This window comes from Vicugna pacos, chromosome 2 (assembly GCF_048564905.1).
Source record: "Vicugna pacos chromosome 2, VicPac4, whole genome shotgun sequence".
Classification (NCBI taxonomy): Eukaryota; Metazoa; Chordata; class Mammalia; order Artiodactyla; family Camelidae; genus Vicugna; species Vicugna pacos.
The window spans coordinates 69,273,927-69,292,584 of record NC_132988.1 but is presented as its reverse complement, the minus strand read 5'-3'; the positions used below and the strand labels follow the sequence as shown (position 1 = coordinate 69,292,584).

The following is an 18,658-nucleotide window of genomic DNA, read 5'->3' as shown; positions in this document are numbered from 1 at the left end:
AATTTCCTAGAGTTGTAAATATTACATGGAAACCTGGACAGCCCAGCTGTTATGTATCTTCTGCCGAGCACCATTCCAGGATTTTGTTCAATTTGAGTAACTATTTCTTAGTAAGTGCTTATGCCTAGTAGTTCTTTTGCTATGAGAATTGACTATATACATCAATATCATATATAGAGTCAAGAAAAATGACATTTTCTATTTCACCAACTTTATAAAAGAAGAGTAACAATACCATCTTCTCAATAAACTATTTCTTTGTCCTCAGTGGACATACTTTTTCTTGCTTTGAATCCTTGCATGACAGCACTTCATTAAGACATGACTAGATAATTCTTACAATTTCTTATTTTGTATCATTTGGGCATTTATTTTATCTTCTTGTCTAGAGAGATGAAAAGCAATCTGAGGTCAGGCACTCTGACTTACTCATCTTTCTATTACCCACAGAACCCAGAGGAGTGAAGTAACAGGCACTTAATAATTATTTGAAGAGTTGAACAAAAGCACTTGACGCTCATAAATGCATAAAGTTACTTTATTTTAAGTATACATTTAATTTTGAAAAATATAAATGCTAAAATATCTCATCTTCTTCATCTCTTAATTCCATAAAAGTCACAATAGAAAGCTTCATAAAACTGTAAAATACTATAATGTTATAGGAATTTTAGGTTTTATATTGGAAAAAAAATTATTAGTAATATATTGAAATGTTTTCTGTTCTTTATCATTTTGTTCCACCATGTTGATCTACTTCATTTAAAATAAAAAGATGCATCATTTCTCCAAAGTTAATAAAGACTTAAGAGAATAAAAATAAGATTATCTGAAAGTGCGTATTGATTCTGAAAAGTAATGTGTACGGATATGTACCGGCCATGAAAATGGCTAAAAAGAGGCAACTATTCATTCTTTTCACATTGTAGGGCTGGGACAAAGTTACTTCTGGCTCTAAAATTTTCACTGGATGACTTTAGCCCTGAGTTGCAATATTTGCCTAAGAAACAGAATTCAGGATTTTTGCATGTACCCATAGAGCACAAAGAAATGAGCCGAGAAATAGAACGTATCCAAATTTCTGGTCAAAACACAACTTGACTGGTTAGCATATATCCCAAAACTTTTTTGTTTTATTTCAGGCTGCAATGAAGCTCAATGAAATCATTATCTGAAAACTCCCAAGGCCCAAGCAAAATATCCTCTGATCGTGTTCAGCCACTTGGTGCCCTGGGCTTCACGCTCATGCTGTGAAGAGTGGATGGGAAATATCACAGAATAAATAAGAACATCTCAAGTTCTGCACCAAAATCATTAAGTGGTATGAAAAGGATTGAAGAAAGCTTTGTCCCATCCCTGAACAATGTCAACCTCTGTAATACAACTTAAATCGTTTTGCTTTGCTTTTTTAAAGATAGTCAGCAGTCAATACATTTCAAGTACTTAACACAGTTTTAAAAAAAGAACCAAAAACTCGGAAGACAATCATTCTCTGTATCAAACACCGATATATAGCTGATAAAAGATTTACTCTGTGTGTGTTGGTGCATGTGCATAAAATATATACAAACTAAATCTCTGGTGGCAGACGATTCTTTTTCTCCCCCTCCGCCCCGGTTCTTTGAGGTGGTGGGGGCTGATTAGAAAAGCTGCTGTCTTCCCACTTCTCTGACTTCCTCCATCTCCCCACCCGACTCCACGGATTGACCAGAAGAAGAGGGAGGAAAACTACCAAGTATGGCACACAAAATAATCAGTATTCCAAGTCGGTAGTGGTTTTGCACAGTAAAGAAGACTGACTTTTATCAAGGAAAAGTGTCTCCAAGAGATTTTCTTCCAAATGCAAAACCACAGGCCTTTATGCTCTGATAAAGCAGACCCTTGACCTGGTGATCCTTTTCCTTCCAACAGTAAGTCTGTACAACCACAGGGTTCTGGTTAACAACCCTGAGTGTATACTTAGTCCTTTACTTCTAACAACTTGCATCTTTTATCTCCGTATTTCCATCAAGGAGAAACACTTTGTAAAAAAAATTACTGTTGTATTCTGTGTCCAGTTTACATAGAAACAAAACCACCCCAAAAATCTGATTAGTTCTTCAACAATGAATAAATTCAGTTAAAATACAGATAATTCGGTGGCTCTGTATGGACCTCGGGGTTTGTTTGTTTGGTAACTACTTGTGTTCCTCTGAAAGTAAATGATTTTTAAAATACTTTCCTGGGTCCCAAAATATTGAAAAGGTTTGCTACTAACAGTTCCTTTTAGCAAATATGAGGTACTACTCTGCATTCATATGATGAACATCAACCTTTTGTCACAGAATATGGCTAGTAAATGAAGGTGCAGATAGCTTTCAGATGTACTCAAAGGCTGAAATACTGAGTTAAGTTGCTTTAGGAATTCTTCAAAAGGAACATGGGGGCATGAATCCTCAAATACTTGATTCATGATCAGAAAAGTAAATTTTTACATCTGGAGCTTTTATGAAGCGAACAAAAGTGTCTTTAACAAGAACATAGGTTAGGCTAAACTTATTATTCATGGTTTTAAAATATTTTATTGATGATTCCATCAGTAAAGGAAAAGGAGAAGCTTCTTATATAGTTTTATATTAAGGTAATGAAAAACTAGGTAATACAGAGGAATCATTTTAATGCAATCATGATGACAAAATTTGGCATGTGAGGTTTTAACAAATACCATTTAATTTGCCACTTTCATTTTAGGGAAAAAAATTGTAGGCCATTTATGTCTAATTTGTATAAAATTCAAAGTTTTCAGATTACTAGATACTATAAAAGTAATAGCTAATTTAGAATAACAAAACTTCCATCATCAAAATTTCAGCAGAACAGAATTATAATTTAATTAGGATGAGTGGGAGTCAATATGTGCACATTATGAAACCAAAATAAGTGGTTTCATTCTGCTTCTAGTACTCATCAACTTGTCTTAGTTACGATATATCACAAATATGGTTATAGGAATCCAAAATTATGGATTCAGCATTTAAAAATGCTGTTTTTAATGCAGATTCATAATTCACAGTGCAGCCTACTAAAACATTACATTTAGATAACATGCTAAATTTGGCTAATAAGGATATAATTTTCTTTTTTTCTAATTTTCAATACGGGGTACTTTGAAATACACAGATACACATATGTATAGGCCTATATACTCTAAATGTCCCAATCATAAAGAAGAACTGCCGTTCAATCTTAAAAACAAGTGTGAATATAGTTAAGAGGTATACATACGTACCTCTGCAGATCTATTGGCACTCCCATACTTTATAAACGTGTAAGTGGTCTATTAATAGTCCTATGGATTTTGTATTGTAAGTAAGGGTTATTGTATCAGTGATGGTGACAGCTAACTGGGTAATAAAATATATTTACCCTCATTTGCATAATGTCCCCTGGACCTCTGATGGATTTTTTCATACGTGGTTTGGGTTTTACAGAAGCTGACACAGGAGGCTAGGTAACTTTGCCCTTTGTCTACCATCACTCTGTCTCTTTCTAACTTTGCACATATGTGCACCAGCCACACACAGAGTACATACACAAACACACAAATATTTCAAAATGAAAAAAACACCTAACAATACTGCACAGGACGTCAACATGGTAATACAATCAGTGTCTGTGCCCGGATACTACAATTATCAAAACATCAGTTATTCCCAACACACAGGAGCTTCCCCCTCCTCCCCACTCTCCTTCACAGAACAGCTAAATTTCTTTTAAAGAAAGGGAAAAATGGATGCTTAGAAACATGGTGTTTTTAGTCCGATCTAGCTCTCTGGCTTACCCTAAAGATGGTATATCTGTGTGTGTTTGTGTGTGTGTGTGTTTATGTAAAAATCACATTATATACAATACAATTTTTACAGAAAGCCTGGCAGCTACAAATAAGAGGTAGAACTACTCAAAACTATGTTTCCTGCTGCAGGAAAAAATTCATTTTCTTTACAGTAATTAAAAAAAAGTTTAAAAAATTGACAAAAAATAAGTTGCAGGTTAGGCCCCATAATTTAAACAACAAAATCTAGGAAGAAAAATATTCTTCAATGTACTCAACAGATAAGTTCATTAAAGGGTTAAAAAAAGTTGCATAGGAAAAAAGGGACATTCCAGCACTTGCTACCGTGGTGGCAATAGTTTCTCTACAGGGAGCAAAGTACCTTTAGTTTTTCTTCTTGTGATAACTCTTAAGATTCGGGTTGACAAGCAAGAGCAAGTTCGAATAGCAGCACTTTTTCCAGTCCCGGAGAGCGCTGTAAGCCAGGAGGCCCTGTCTGGAGGTCAAGCTTTGTTCGACCAGACAGAAAGACAAGCCAGTAAGCACAGCTCCAAAGCACAAGTTGGAAGTTCCTTCAATATTTTAATATAAGGTGTTAAAAAATCCTTAATACTTTTCCTCTCTGCTTAAATAAAGGAAAAGGACAGGGTCTGTGCGTGTCTTGAGTGACAGAGGAATCTGGTTGTCAGAGGACACATCTGAAGGTATAAGAGCAAAAATGGGACACTTCAGATGCTGTGGGTAAGGAACGGTGCACTATTGTCTTTCCCTATGCAAGAGAGAAGCAGAGAGAGCACTGCATTATTTGGCCAGTGGCCAAAACCCGAAACGAAACAAAAATTTAAAAAATAAACCACCAGATAGAAAACAAGAACACAAACAACAAAAACTGTCAGTTTTAGGAAAGACAAACAGGTTACAATGTAGTTTCTGTTCCCTTGCTCCTCCAGAAATAATCATTGTCTTCAGGCTCAAGTTCTAGTCTAATTTGAGGCACAACTTTTACTGGAGTTCTAGGAGGACTAGAGAAAAAGAGAAAACGAAAAAAGAAAGGAAACAGTAAATCAGAATTCCTTTATCATCTGTCAAATGTTTACGCATCATACAAAAGTCAAGTGGGTCCTTCTTTGCTCTCTTTAAAAACGTATCTCCTTTTCCTGTATTAAAAACAAACATTTAAAAATGGGATGAAAGTACCAAACAGTTAAGAAATTCAGGCAAAAATTTCATAAGCTCTCAAACCTAGATTAGACAAAAAAAAATCAAGAAGGACTGAGGGGAGGGTGGTGTGGTGACACTGTCAGAGACAAGAGGCCTGACATGAAGAAAATATTCAGAGATTTCACGTTTTTGAAAATCAAGGAGGATCTGAAATCTCCAGAGCTGTATTAAGAGGGGAGAAAACTACTGGAGGAGAGCTTCCAGGAAATGCCAGCTACCCTTAAATCAGAGGCGATACCGATGGGACAGGAGCTAACTCTGATCCTGGGCTTTACCTTGATGATGTTGAAAGATTCCATTATTAAGAGTAAGCTGAACAGGTCTCTTAGAATGCTTTCTACAAGTAGAAGCTGGGATGAGGCTGGGTGACTGGGTAATTTATGTAAGATAAATTGCAGAGAGGGTGGAGAACAGGGCGTTCGGCCAATAACACGCCGTTGATGCCATTTCTGTGGGGCAATCGTCCCGCAGAACCACGTGAAGCATCAGGCTGTCCTTTACCTTGGCATACCCAGTGATTGAAGAAAAGGAATTTTATCAGCATGATGTGTGGCGTTCAAGGAATGTTGGTGATCTTTCTTCTGGAAAGAAAAAGAATTCTTTTAAAAATCATAAATAGTAGTCATTGGTAAAGTACAGCATTAGAGTCAAATTAGAGTCAAAGTCTTCACAAAAATGGATGCATCTTTCACCATCAGAAAGGGTAAGAAAGACAAGTTTAGACAATTTCAATTAACACTGTATCAAGCTCAGAATCTAAGCAGTGTGATAAAGCCAAAATCACTCCATTTCCTTTATTCTGGGCTTTCTGGAATGGGCCACTGCTGTTCTCGTCAGTGAGGAGGCAGCAAGGAACTCATTCTGAGAGAGAGCACCTACTTAGTGACTAAGGCTTGCCCTCAGATTTCCCGCGTTCACAATTTTGTCCTGCTGCTATTTGTGGTGGGGGTAAAAAAAAGATCTTGAGGAACGAACTTCTACTGCAACTTTATCAGTTTTGTTCATAGACTAATATGATAGTAGAAAATTCTGATTTTACAATTCTCATGGGTATTTTGCTTGAGTAAATTTCTATCCTCACATCCACTACTTCCCATGTATCCTTTTAAAGGGTTTTGAGAAAACAAAGAACATCTAGCACTAAATAATCAATTTGCCAGATTTTTCCCAGGAGATTCAAATTCCAGATGGTATTTTTGTTTGTTTGTTTGTTTGTTTTTAAAGCAGTCTTTAAAGTGTACTTAGAAGAGCTGGGCCAGGTTATGATGCCAACGGAAGACATACATGCTGCATTCCTTTCACAGTCTCTTTTTGCTATCTAATGCTCCAGAGATGAAAAATGAAACCAGACAATGGTTTGGGGAGCTTGAATTTAAAAAGAAAATAAGAAAGTAGCCTCAGTTACAAGTTACAAGTTACAAGTTGGACACCAAAAGTGAGATGGCTTTAATTCTTTGCTCTTTAAGCCAGTGTGGTAGCCAGCCTCCAAGACGGCCCATCAAGTGCCCTGCCTTCCGGTAATCATGTCCTATATGCATCCTTCCCACGCTGTACCAGGGTAGGTTTGTGTGACCAATAGAATATGGCAGAGGTGATGGTATATCACTTCTGAGATTTGGTTACCAAACACTGCAATTTCTGTCTTGGTTTCCCTCTCTGCTGTGAATTTGCAGGCGTGTCATGGGCAGCCCTCGGAGATGCCTGGGAGCCAAGGCACTAAAACCTCCTGCCAACTGCCTTGTGATTGATCTTGGAAGCACATCCCCAGCTCCGGTCAAGTCTTCGGATTCAGTCCCAGCTAAGAGCTCAACTGCAATCTCACAAGAGACCTTGAGCCAGAATCAAATCTGTGGCTCCAAAATTTCCTGAATGCTAGGAATTGTGTGAGAAAATACATGTTTGTTGTTTAAAGCTGTTGAGTTTTGTGGTAATTTGTTACACACCAACAGATAAGGAATATGTCCATTTTTCATAAATAGTTATTCATTTTGGTAATCTCTTATTTTTTTTTTAATAGAGGTACAGGGGATTGAACCCAGGACTTTGTGTGTGCTAAACACATGCTCTACCACTGAGCTGTACCGCTCACCCTTGGTAACCTCTTACTGAAGCTGAAATGGTACTGTCAAATAAAAACACAAGTGCTTCAGCCGTCCTTTCGTACAACAGATCAGTATACCCCGACATGCATCTGGAGCTAAGAGAATACATTTTCTTCAAATGAGAGCTCAAAGTGAAAAGAGTTTGGAGCAGCTGCTGCTTGCTATTGGAAAAGCTTGAGATGTTCAGTAATGTTACCACAGAGGAATTTCCCCCCTTTTCAAGTGGACTGCTAACTCAATTGCAAGAGAAAAGATGACATGTCAAAAACCATTTCACCTTAGCCACCTGGCCCATGACCCCAGAAAGACCAGTGCAATTACAAAGATGATTTCAAAATAGCAGAAGGGGAATGAAGCAACTTGGAAGAAAATGCAACTATATTGTAAGCTATACCTAAAAAGTGGTGTTAATATTTTAAGATTGCCAATTTAATTGAAGATAACAATTATTCCAAGTTCCCGGTATTTACAATTGATTCACTGATCACTGAGACCCAGGATGCAATTTCTTTTTTGAGCTGATTTGGTCACTGGTAGAAGCCTAAGGAAGACAAACAGTAACAGACAGTGATGTGGAACTAGAAGCAATGCTGAATACTGGGGGGTTGGGGGAAGGCAGGTCAATTACAGACATGGTTATGAGCTTAGCATTTGAAAGAAACAGATGGTAACTTGGACAACCAAACAAGAACTTAAATAGTTACGAATAAAAGGAGAAGGTAAAGGGTGAAGCTCAAGGAATGTAAAAATGAAGTTTCATAAAATTGTGAATCTTCACATAGGAAAAAAAAAAAAGAAAGAAAATAGAGGGAAAGTTATTAATGCAGATGATAGTCCTCCTTTTTTTTTCTCCAAGTGCAAATTGTATTCAAGCCGGCATGCAAGACATTAGCTCTACTCACTGTCAGAAGGTTTGCTATCACTTAGGAAAGGCTGCTGTTCCATGATGTCCATTGGAATTTTAATACTTGGAACTTTTTCTGAGTATGGGCAGTCAGACTGTGAAAGAAATTTACAACAGTTTTTAGAAAGTTTTTACGAAACAGACCTCCTTACCTCCCAGTATGGATTAAACCTATCACATTATCATTGACAAAGCCTTAGATCTACTCCATTTCTCCTTTGCTGACTTTTCAAATTCGACACCATCTTCCCCTCACATTTGTTCTCCTCTCTTCTAAGTGAAGGGGATTAGGTCAGTTAAAACAAGAACCACACCAAATGGAGATCGCTACAAACTAAAACAATTGTGAAGCTTTCCATAAACTGGACGCTCAATCAAATATTTCTGGGTTAGTTGTATGTGTAAAGCAAATAATCTCAGCAGGAAAGATTACATCTAGGAGACTTCCTGAACTATAATATGGCCTTGAAATTTTGGTTTCATTTATGTTTTCTGATTCCATCTCCAGAAAAGGATGATTCATCTTTACTTCCAAGACAGGTAGAAGACTTCTAACATCCCCTCCCCAAGAGCACTTTACATAGACTTAAACCTCCCTTCCTTGCTTTAATATTCTAACAAAAACTATTTTGTATTTAAAGACCCATTTCAACTTCCTTATAACAAAGATATTGAAAACTTAGTAAAACATGAGAAAATAAAATCAAAAGGGAGGTGCCTATGATAGTCAGGTAAGTGGAGAAGGATCATAACCAGAATAAAGTGATAAAACCAGGCAGGTAATCATGAAATTTCTTGAAGAACAGGCCACCTACACCAAAACTGTACCAGATTTCCACAGGATTCCCATGTTACTGTCTTTTTTTTTTTTTTCAGAATTTATTATATTGAATCCATATCTACGTTTGGACTGAAAAGATCAAATTCATCTCCTAACTGAAAATACAAAGAAGATGAACTTTAGTTGAAAGAGAAACAAGGGGAATCAGGGGTCGAAGAAAATAAGAAAAAAAAATCTTAAAAAGCTTACTACACACATTGAAAATTCCTTCATGATGAATCTAAACAGGCTAATGAGTCACAATATTTTTTTAAAGGATTAAGATACTAGACTCCAATTGATCAAAAAAAAAAAAAGATGAAGATGTCAGGGGCATCTACCTTTATGAGACTGTCAAGGACAAGCTTTACCACAGTATTTCAAAGTTTCCCCAGGTAACAGCATTTATAGATGAACAGATCAGCAGCCAATCCTTAATCATAGCCTACTGGGCAGGTTCAAAAATGACTGAGTGGCTCAAAATCTTGGCAAGCTATCATTTTCACCAATTCTGCTCACAAATATTAAAGTTGTAACTCCCATCCTCTGGCATGACTCCCTCTATCCATGGACCCCACACCACAGGATGGCCAGGTGAACAGCAGGAGGGCCACCTTTCAAATGGAGAGTCCCAAATAATGAACTCAACACAAAGAACTTGTGACACAGATATAGTCTAAACTGCTGGGTTGGAACACAGTCCTGTTTCTTTGCTTTGGTGGGGATGGGAGAAGAAGAGAAAGAAGAAAAGAATAGAAACAAATCTCACACATTATCTTCGAGAAACCTGTTGGAAATATGGAGTTGAGAATGACAAATATTAGTGAAAGAACAGCACCATTTAAATATGATTTGTTGAAAATCAAATGTAAGAATTAGATAGAAGCCCTTCTCAGAATCTCATTTGATCCCTTTTGACACTAGAGAGCACTAAATTTAAAACATTCTTAAAAGTGGGTATTTTATTTTTTATCTTAAAAACCATTAGAGAAGAAGATTCTATAATATTACTTCATATATTCATGTCTAATAAATTTTAAGTCTGATGCTCACACACATAAACTGAGGTATTTGTTTTGAAAATTCAAGATGAAATACCACTTTAATTATTTCAATATATCAGGCAATGTTTTTTCTCTTGAGTTAGCCTAGAAGTTTATTTTAAATTTTCATTTCTATTCAATGTGTAAATGTATTGTTCTTTTTCATACTGCATCTTAATCTGTTCTGCAGTTTAAACACATTTTCTCTTTTTCTGTCATCACTGGAAACAGAAAATCTATATACCTGTTCTCACTGAGGATGGATGATGACAGTCACAAAAGTTCCCTTGGACTCTTTTTCTCTTTAGCTAAATGTGCCTCGTATATTTAGCCTTTTCTTATTGGATCAGTTTATCTGAAATCCAATTCTGTAAGTTGTCTTCCTTCACTGTACTATTTCCAAGTTCTCCAAAAATAATACAATCAGACAGCCTGAGCAATTGGAAAGAACCAGAAAGGCTTGGACAGGAGTTTGGCCTTTGCCAATATGTCTGCGCACACTTAGAAAGATAACTTAGCATTTCTCAGTCTGAATTTCCTCATCAGCATGATAGGAACAAAAGTATCTACTATAAAGAGCTGTTCTGGCACTCAAGGACAAGGTATGCATGATTAATCAAAATGATCAAGTACAGAGCAGACACCAAAAATTAACCAGACTCCCATGTGAGGATGAGATACTGGGGATTCCATTAGAAGGGGATGCTGCACTGTGTAAAATCCAGAGCAAATATTCACACAGGAAGAGTCATTTTCATAGTGCTTTCAAAAGGCTACTGAGGTAAGCTTTTGGTATGTGTGTAAGTATGCGTGTGTGCGCATGTGCACGTGTGTGTGTTAAAGAAAAGCAAATCCCACGTTTTCTCCTAGCACTGATGACAGACCCTTATTGAAATACCAAGACTTGGAAATGGTTTCCTAACGAAAAAATGGACATTTTATTTCTCCCCTTAGTCATACAATTGCAAGAGGATCATCTAAACTATGACACTGACTACTGCAATTATGTAAAAAGACCCCAAATTCCCAACTTCCTTTCCTTTTTATTGAAGGGCTACAGAGAAATGATCTGAAATCATGTCAAAGTCCAATGCGAGGATAAGCACAGTAAGAGAGAACTTTGGTCGAGAGCCCACTCAAATGGACACGTGGATTGTGAGAGGTGAGGTCGCCAGCATTTGGCCATATTAGGCTTAAAATTACATAAAACTGAGTTATTACCTCAAATTTAAATCCCAGATTATCAAGAATAAAGCAATATATTTTGTAGCATTACAAAGCAAACCTCCTTTTTATGAGGTCTGAGATTGAAATTTTTTAGACATGGTGGGTTTTTTTTTAAAAGTCATTATTTCATTATTAGTGTATTAACAGTTACAGAAAGACTAGAAAAAAACAAAGAAAAGAAAAGAAAGGGCAAAGGAAGGTGGAAAGTGACAAGTGGGATGAGATGACAGGTAAACATGCTTGGAACTCAGTCATACATCTCACATAAGGGATTAAAAAAATGCATTTTTCACACTTGTTTAACTAACTTTGGAATTTTACTTCGGAATTTTAAAAAACTCCTTACATCGTCATTGTCACTGTCCAGACTTCCTTTCTTCTTTTTCTTTTTCTTCTCGTCCTCCTTCTTTTTCTTATCCTTTTCTGGAATGACATCATCGAGGAAGCTGAGGTCATGCTGGGAGAAGAGGTAGTCCATGCCTTTTCTGACAGCTACAAGTGCCAAGATCTGGAAAGATAAATATAAAACGTGTGAAAGAATGCATGTCAGAGACGTCACAGCGAGTATCAGAACTGCCCTAGCAGAGGCAGTAGAAGCCTGTTTTGTACAAAGCTAGAGTACGACAGAACGCACCTCGCTTGCACGAACTTCCATGAAGTGGACCAGAAACATTTTCTTCAAGAGGAAACTGGGTTCATAGAAGTTTTACATGGAACGCACTTTTGTTCACTAATGTCAGTTGTATGATCCCTTCACTTAGAATTCCCAGGTGAAAGGATTATTTTTTAAACCATTTTCTTCCATATCAGATTTTTAGTAAAATAACTAAAAGTTTAAAGGGAAAAAACAGCCTGTAAATGATTTCTAATTATTCAAAATTAAAACATTATATGGGTTTTTGAAAGTCAAGAACATCCATACAACACACGGTACACCGAGACATCTTCAAAGTATTGATAATGAGGGAGGACCTGAGTATGCACAGACCATTTCATCTACTGGGGCAACTTCAACACTTACCCTGCATCAGATGCTGTGCTAAACTCCTAGGCAATATTTTCTCATTTATTCCCACAACAAACTCGAGAGTTAGATGTAAGTATCTCTACCTTACAGCTGAGGAAACCGAAGCTTAAAGACTTAAGTATGTTATCCAAGATCATGAAGCCAGATAAAGGAAGGATACAAAGGGTCCCAGCTTTCCAACTCTAACCCAGAGCTCTTAAACTCTGCATCTCTGAGTTTTTGAATTGCTCTTGAAGGTGTATTAAAGATGTCTTCGCTCAACAGTAAATTAGCACGCGGTAGGACACGGAAGCCCTGGCCCTGCCACACAGCAAGCAGTTGTCTTTCTCCATGTCATGCTCTTTACGTCAGCTTCTTCATCTCTCTGAGAAATAAATAACATTCTGCACTACTGATATTACACAACTGCTTTGTGATCAAATAAAAGCTCTGAAAGATGAAAAATACCTTATAAAGGTAAAATATTTTTATCATTATTTAGCACAGGCAATAAGTGATTTACTGGATACATTTCAGATTTATCCGGGTCTAATGCTGCTTTTCCTGGCTTCAGCAAAACTCACAGGCAGATGATACTAATAAGCAAATGGAAGCCTTTTCTCATCCTCAGTGTGCTTTCCAGTAAGTTAAGATTTTTTTTTTGAAAAGATAAAAGGGATCATGAAAAATAAGAATCTGACTCTACAAATAACACTAATATCTCACACCATTTTCCTCTGCTTTCCTGGAGGAAAAACCATTACAAGTAACCAATATACATAAAATGAAATAATAATTCTAGCTAAGAGGAAGAAGATTTTTATTAAAAAAAATATGGTTTGTATATGAAAATTCTGTTTCCAAAGCTACAGGGGAGACAGAGCCAGACCTGAGGCCGACTTTGTGTCAAGTATATGCAGGTGTATTTTCTCACAAAAAGTGTAAAGCTATGGTCAAGTGTAAAACTCAATGATGAAGCCAAATACAGAGCTAGCATTTCCTTCTGCCCTTCTTTCTCTTGTGAGTATTCAGAGTGGAATGTTAGTCGTTTCACCTTGCTCCTCATCATATCATGGCAGGGAGAGAGAGTCCAGACTCAAACTTGGCATGATACAAACTAGGAGAATTTCCAAAACTGAACTTCTCTCTCTGTTTCTTCTAATTCATTGGTTGATCTCTCGCGAACCTCTACGCTGGTCCTCTGCTCTTTGGCCTGAAATGCGCTGGAGTCTGTTAGCCAAGTTGATCCCAGTGTACAGCAGTATTTAAAAAATAGCTAATGTCATGTGCACTTGTGCCTACTGTGTGTCAGGCACTGCGCTCTCCACTCTATATTCACTATGGATGCTCAGAATAAAAACAAAGATACCTCCCTCGTTTTGCTGATGAGTTAAATGGGGTGCTTGGGGAGGTTCACTGATCAGCACGAACCAGAGCCAGGATCTTGAACTCAGCTGTCTGATTCTAAGGTCCAGCTGAGGCAAACACAGACATGGGAACCTTAAATTACAGCTGACCCAAGTGGTTAAGTCAAAGCTGGAAAATAACTGGAACTACTCGTGAAAGTCACATGTGTCATCAACATCCCCATAACCACACGACATGGGTGTGACCTCATGGGTAGGTGCAATTAAAATAACCCCTACCATGACCGGAAAAATGATAGCAGCCACAGTCGACTTGAGGATCCAGAGCAGGGCGAGACACAACACCTGCAGGAAAGTGAACAGGTGGACTCTGCGCAGGGGCACGTGGCGCAGGTAGATAAAGTCTGGCTGATGCTTCAGGGGCATCAGAAGCAGCTTGAGACGATCCATGAACTGGGGAGGAAAGGGGAGGAGAGCACAAGTGCATTACTTCAAGAGCTGACGCACCAAGTCACTTCTTTAGTCTAATGAACCACTGGTGATTTGTCATCCAGCATTCAGGCAAGTGGTGCCCCTTTTAGAGGGCACTGGGTGGGGAGTGCAGAAATACAGTCTAACACAGTAAGACATAGCACAAGTCTTCCAACTTCTGTTACTACTTTGGCAGGAATGCTATGCAGTTATATGAGATAAAGTGGCCACTGAAGAATAAGGTCTCAGCTAGTAATGAGATGCTGAAGGAAGACATCTAACTCATGTGTCTAACTGGGCCTCGACTGCCTTATCTAGAAGAAGAGGAGATATAATGTATTGTTTATATTTCAAGGATGTTTCAAAGATATAAAGGAAGCATCTGACTTGAAAATGGGAACGCACTGGTATGTTCATAAATTCCACATTATTTATCTACGGCATAACTCAACAAATACATTCAGCAATGAATTACCATTTCTTTTCCAAGAAAAGCCACATGAATATTGCAGTGAGTTTCAGAGTGTCAACAACTAGATACCTGAATCTAGGAGAGGCTATTACACCATCATGTATAAACAGGTACTGGAATGACTGTTAAGCACCTACATGCCACGTATTGTGCTTCAAAGAGTAACTGTGGGCTTTACATCAATGATGCTGATAAGGATGATACTTAAGTACTTATCAGAGGACCCTTCAGATGGAAGATGCTCAGTAAACAGCTGTTGAATTGAATAATTACGTAATAAGGACTCTGAAATAATACTCTGCTTTCCTTCTGAAGAGAAGGGAGAAAAGGAAAAGTAACTAGACTGCCAGTGGCAGTCTTCTCTGGAGTGACTTCCTGTCTAACAAGTTTCCCTTCTCCCTCCAGAGCTCCTGGTAGGAGCACTCCCATTTACAGAGACTAGGGTAACAATTATTTTTGCTAAATCACATCTTGCCAGAAAGATCTAAAAGAGGGAGAGTCAAGAGAAAAGTGAAGAGAAAAGGTGACAGGGCGACACCACTGTGGAATTTAAGAAATCCACTAGCTGTCCCTTCAGCAAGGGAGTTTTTTCCCCTCATTATTACGAAACCATTGATTTTTTTCCTTTATTATAACAAATGTGTACTGACCTCCAACCATCATTTACCCACCTACAACATACAAAATCAACCTTCTGTTCTAGACTGACTTACAAAACAAAAATAAGAACTATTAGTTTGGGGGCCATATTTGTTTCATATTTTTCCATTTAAAGTAATAAAGAATATTTACAATCTCAGGTTAAAAATAAAATATTTTTACACTTATACTTCCCTAAAGTTTCATGGGCACAAATAAACCCATATTCACATTCATCTAGTCCAATCTATGAAGAACCATCTTGTATTTTATAACAAACATCCAAGTGGTGAAGCACTCAACTCAATGGACCTAAACAAGGAACAATAAAATAGCCTTTTCTCTTTTGGGGGTCTGGCCACTTGCCCAGCTCTATCTGACTCTAAAACCAAATTAATCTAAATTCAATAAATGAAAGCAAGGACTATTATGAAGGAGTTTAAATAAATTCTTACAATGCTCACAGAACATGAAGTCTTTTCCCATTAAAACATCACTAAGTGCTAAATAAGGCTACAGTTAACAAGGTGCCAGAAAGCAGCAGAAGTACTTCCAGTTTCCTGGTGCCAATTAAATTAAACCTCAGTTGAAAGACAAAGTCCCTTACAAAGTTTTCCCTAATGAATTTTTTTAGAGGGGGCCGGTTTTACCCAAGTTGGGAACAGCTGAAGTTTTTGACAAAAGTAGCACATACACATACACCACACTGACTGGATTCTTTTTTTTTTTAACTGGTGCAAAACTTTTGATTAATGATCTCAGCCGTGCAAAAAGCAAATCAAGTAAGAAGAGCCTGTTCTTAGTATAGGGTAAAGGCAAATGGATAAACTGTCTCGAGCACACTGAGGTTAGATTTCCTTCTTGGAAGGAAGGAAGGGAGGGAGGGAGGAAGAGATGGTGGAAGATCACAGATCACATGACTCTCACTTTCCTTGTCAAATACCCTTTAACAGCTTATTTCAAGGCTGGGTATGTATGATGACACTCGTTAACACAAGCTAACTTTGTCAATTAAATCAGAAATGAAACGCAGGTGAATGGTGGAGAAAGTAGAATAAAATGTATTTTAAAAACCCAGCAGTTACAGATTAGCCCTTTTCTTCAATGATCTTTTACTGGGCTGTTTTTTACTGCTACTAGAAATTATGCTTAGATTGAAATGGAAGACTTACCTGCACACCATTAAGAGATGCTACCCCCATATACAGGAACACGCCATAGAGTACAGGCATGGGAATAAACTAGGAAATTGAAAAAAAATTGAAGAAAGGTTAAAAACAATATTAATAAGAGCAGTAGGAGAGAGGGATAGTTTAAATAAAGGCTAAATGTCAAACTAAAAGATACACTTGATAATACAGTGACCTCCAATTAGTGTTCTCTACTCATCACTGATAAAACTTCTAAACCCTTTGTACTAGAAAGACATAAAGGGGGATAAGGGAGACTTTCAAATTTTTTTTTTTTTACAATTTGCATGCATGACCTCAAAAATAACTTTTTTTTCAATGGGAAAAGTTTGTTTCCCTTTCCCCTTAAAAGGAATGACCATGTAAACCAGTTGCTGGCAGGGACTGGGAGGGAGAAAGAGAGGTAGAGGGTTGCCTCACTCTTGAGACCAAAGTTCCTTCCCAAACGTCTGTTGATTTTTTCCTAAATAATTTTCACCAAATGATGTATCAGCTTGGTGTATAAATGCCTCTTTCAATTAAGTAACCACCAAATGACTGTCCCCTTTCTTCCTCTTGGGAATATTAAGAGGACTAACTAATGAGAACACTGCTAAAAAGGAGCCTGGAGCAGCTGGAAGCAATTAATTATACACATGGATTAATACACATCTTTTAAAACTGAATTAATACATTTTCGTATGTTAATTAGCAAGAGTCTTATGCACTAATGCGAAGTGTTTCAACAATGGGAAGTTCCAGTATGATGATGGTAAGTTTTGTCCATTCCTAGACCTTTGAAATGTCCCCAGTACTGCAGACCCCAAGCAAATCAGGGATGACTCTGTTTCTGGGAAGTCTTTTATCTGGACAAAAAAAAAAAAAGGTTCTCAAGCTTGGATTTTGAAAAGAAGTTCAAGTTCAGGAGTTCTCAAAGCTCAAATACTAAAACCACAATCAATTAAGTCCAATCTTACCAAATCTACACAAAGGAGGCTATTGTAGCCAGAAAACAGTATGACTTTAGAGTAATTTTTAAAGAACTATCACATGTATTAAGAAACTGAAGCACAATTTCTATCAGCCTTTCCTTGTGACCACCTAAAACAGTTCTGCATCTGAGTGCCCTGAGCTCTACCAGATGAACAGTAAATTCCCAAATGTGTCACAACCACCTCCAACTGTTATTGGCTAGCTTATAAAATAGTTAAATTTATATGGAATAAATATACTTATTTATATTAAACATTACATACTGCTTCTAAAAAAGACTAACAATTTTAACAAAGCTCTAACTTGCTCTTGAGCTCAGAACCAATGTAAATGACACTGAAGGCGGTGGGAGGGACAGTGGGAGTGGCGAGGAAGCCGTGTGCGCTATGATACCCAACGGTCACCACAAAGAGGCGAAAGCATCACGTTCAAGCCACTGGAGTTCAGGCACATGACTTTATTTCCTTTAGAATATGTATGTTTCCACTCCTTATGATTCCTCTGTACAAATTTACCAAAAAGTACAAAATGAAACTCACCAAGGGACCATTTTACAGTTTTTACTTATTTCTTAATTTTTAAAGTTTCTTCTATAGACAGGGCAACTTCCATGTTTCCTTACTCTATGATGATTTCTTATTTCATTTCTAATTTCTTGGGAAGACATGAAAATGTGGAAGGTGAAAAAAGAAGTGTAGTTCAGGGAAAACTAGTTAGAAATCGCACAGTAGTTACTCTTCAATCTGAGTAAAGTGTTTTTCTGTCTTGAAAGACAGTAATCACAAAAATGATCCTGGTCCTTAGCCCCACTCCTCACCTAAGCTTAGATAATGTTTTCTCTACTGTAGTTCTAATGCCAGAGTGATGGCACCCTGTGCCTTGCTGCCTAGCTCTGTTCTCTCTGAGCTTATGATGACAGATACTGCCAAATTTACCACAAAATAAAACCAGACGGCAGCATTACCCAGGAATGGGGTATGGGTGGGAAAAGAACTGCAGATATGTTAATGTTTTTAAAAAGTTATTCTTTGGCAAAAAGAGTACATATAAAAGAAGGCTATTCACTTGATTTTTTGCCAATTTCAATCTCATACAAATGTCTTATGAAATTCACCCTCTTCTTTATGATAGTATAGTGTCTCAATAAAAAATCTTCCAGTTTGGAAATCTGGATGAAATGCAACAGAATTACTGAATTAGAGGATATTTTTTATTGGATTTCATTCAGGAGTCATATCAGGTCAATCCTTAAAAATTCATCATAACAGAAATTTTCCCAAAGGAAGAAGAATATATTTTAAAAACACAGGATCCCATTTTAAGTTAAACTAGGATAATATACATAGTAACGGCAGGTAGACATTTTTATGAAGCCAGGCAGGAGAATTGAAAGCATAAAAAGCACAAGGTATA

The 18,658-nt window shown here is 37.3% G+C and overlaps 1 protein-coding gene across 4 annotated transcripts in view; it reads right to left on the bottom strand.

Moving 5' to 3' along the window:
• Window positions 1–524: 524 nt before the first annotated feature.
• The window catches only part of SLC4A4 (solute carrier family 4 member 4), a 314,261-nt gene continuing 296,127 nt past the window's right edge, over window positions 525–18,658 (bottom strand). For 2 of the 4 annotated variants that reach the window (XM_072941127.1, XM_072941135.1), the window contains exons 21-26: window positions 16,256–16,324; window positions 13,781–13,954; window positions 11,475–11,636; window positions 8,037–8,133; window positions 5,534–5,613; window positions 525–4,833 (exon numbers count right to left, since the gene is read on the bottom strand). In XM_072941127.1, the coding sequence (XP_072797228.1) occupies window positions 5,570–5,613; window positions 8,037–8,133; window positions 11,475–11,636; window positions 13,781–13,954; window positions 16,256–16,324 (546 nt within the window). In that variant the 3' untranslated portion in view covers window positions 525–4,833; window positions 5,534–5,569. Of the gene's footprint in view, window positions 5,614–8,036; window positions 8,134–11,474; window positions 11,637–13,780; window positions 13,955–16,255; window positions 16,325–18,658 lie in introns of all 4 variants that reach the window. The other 2 variants (XM_072941149.1, XM_072941141.1) reach the window with 2 other exon arrangements.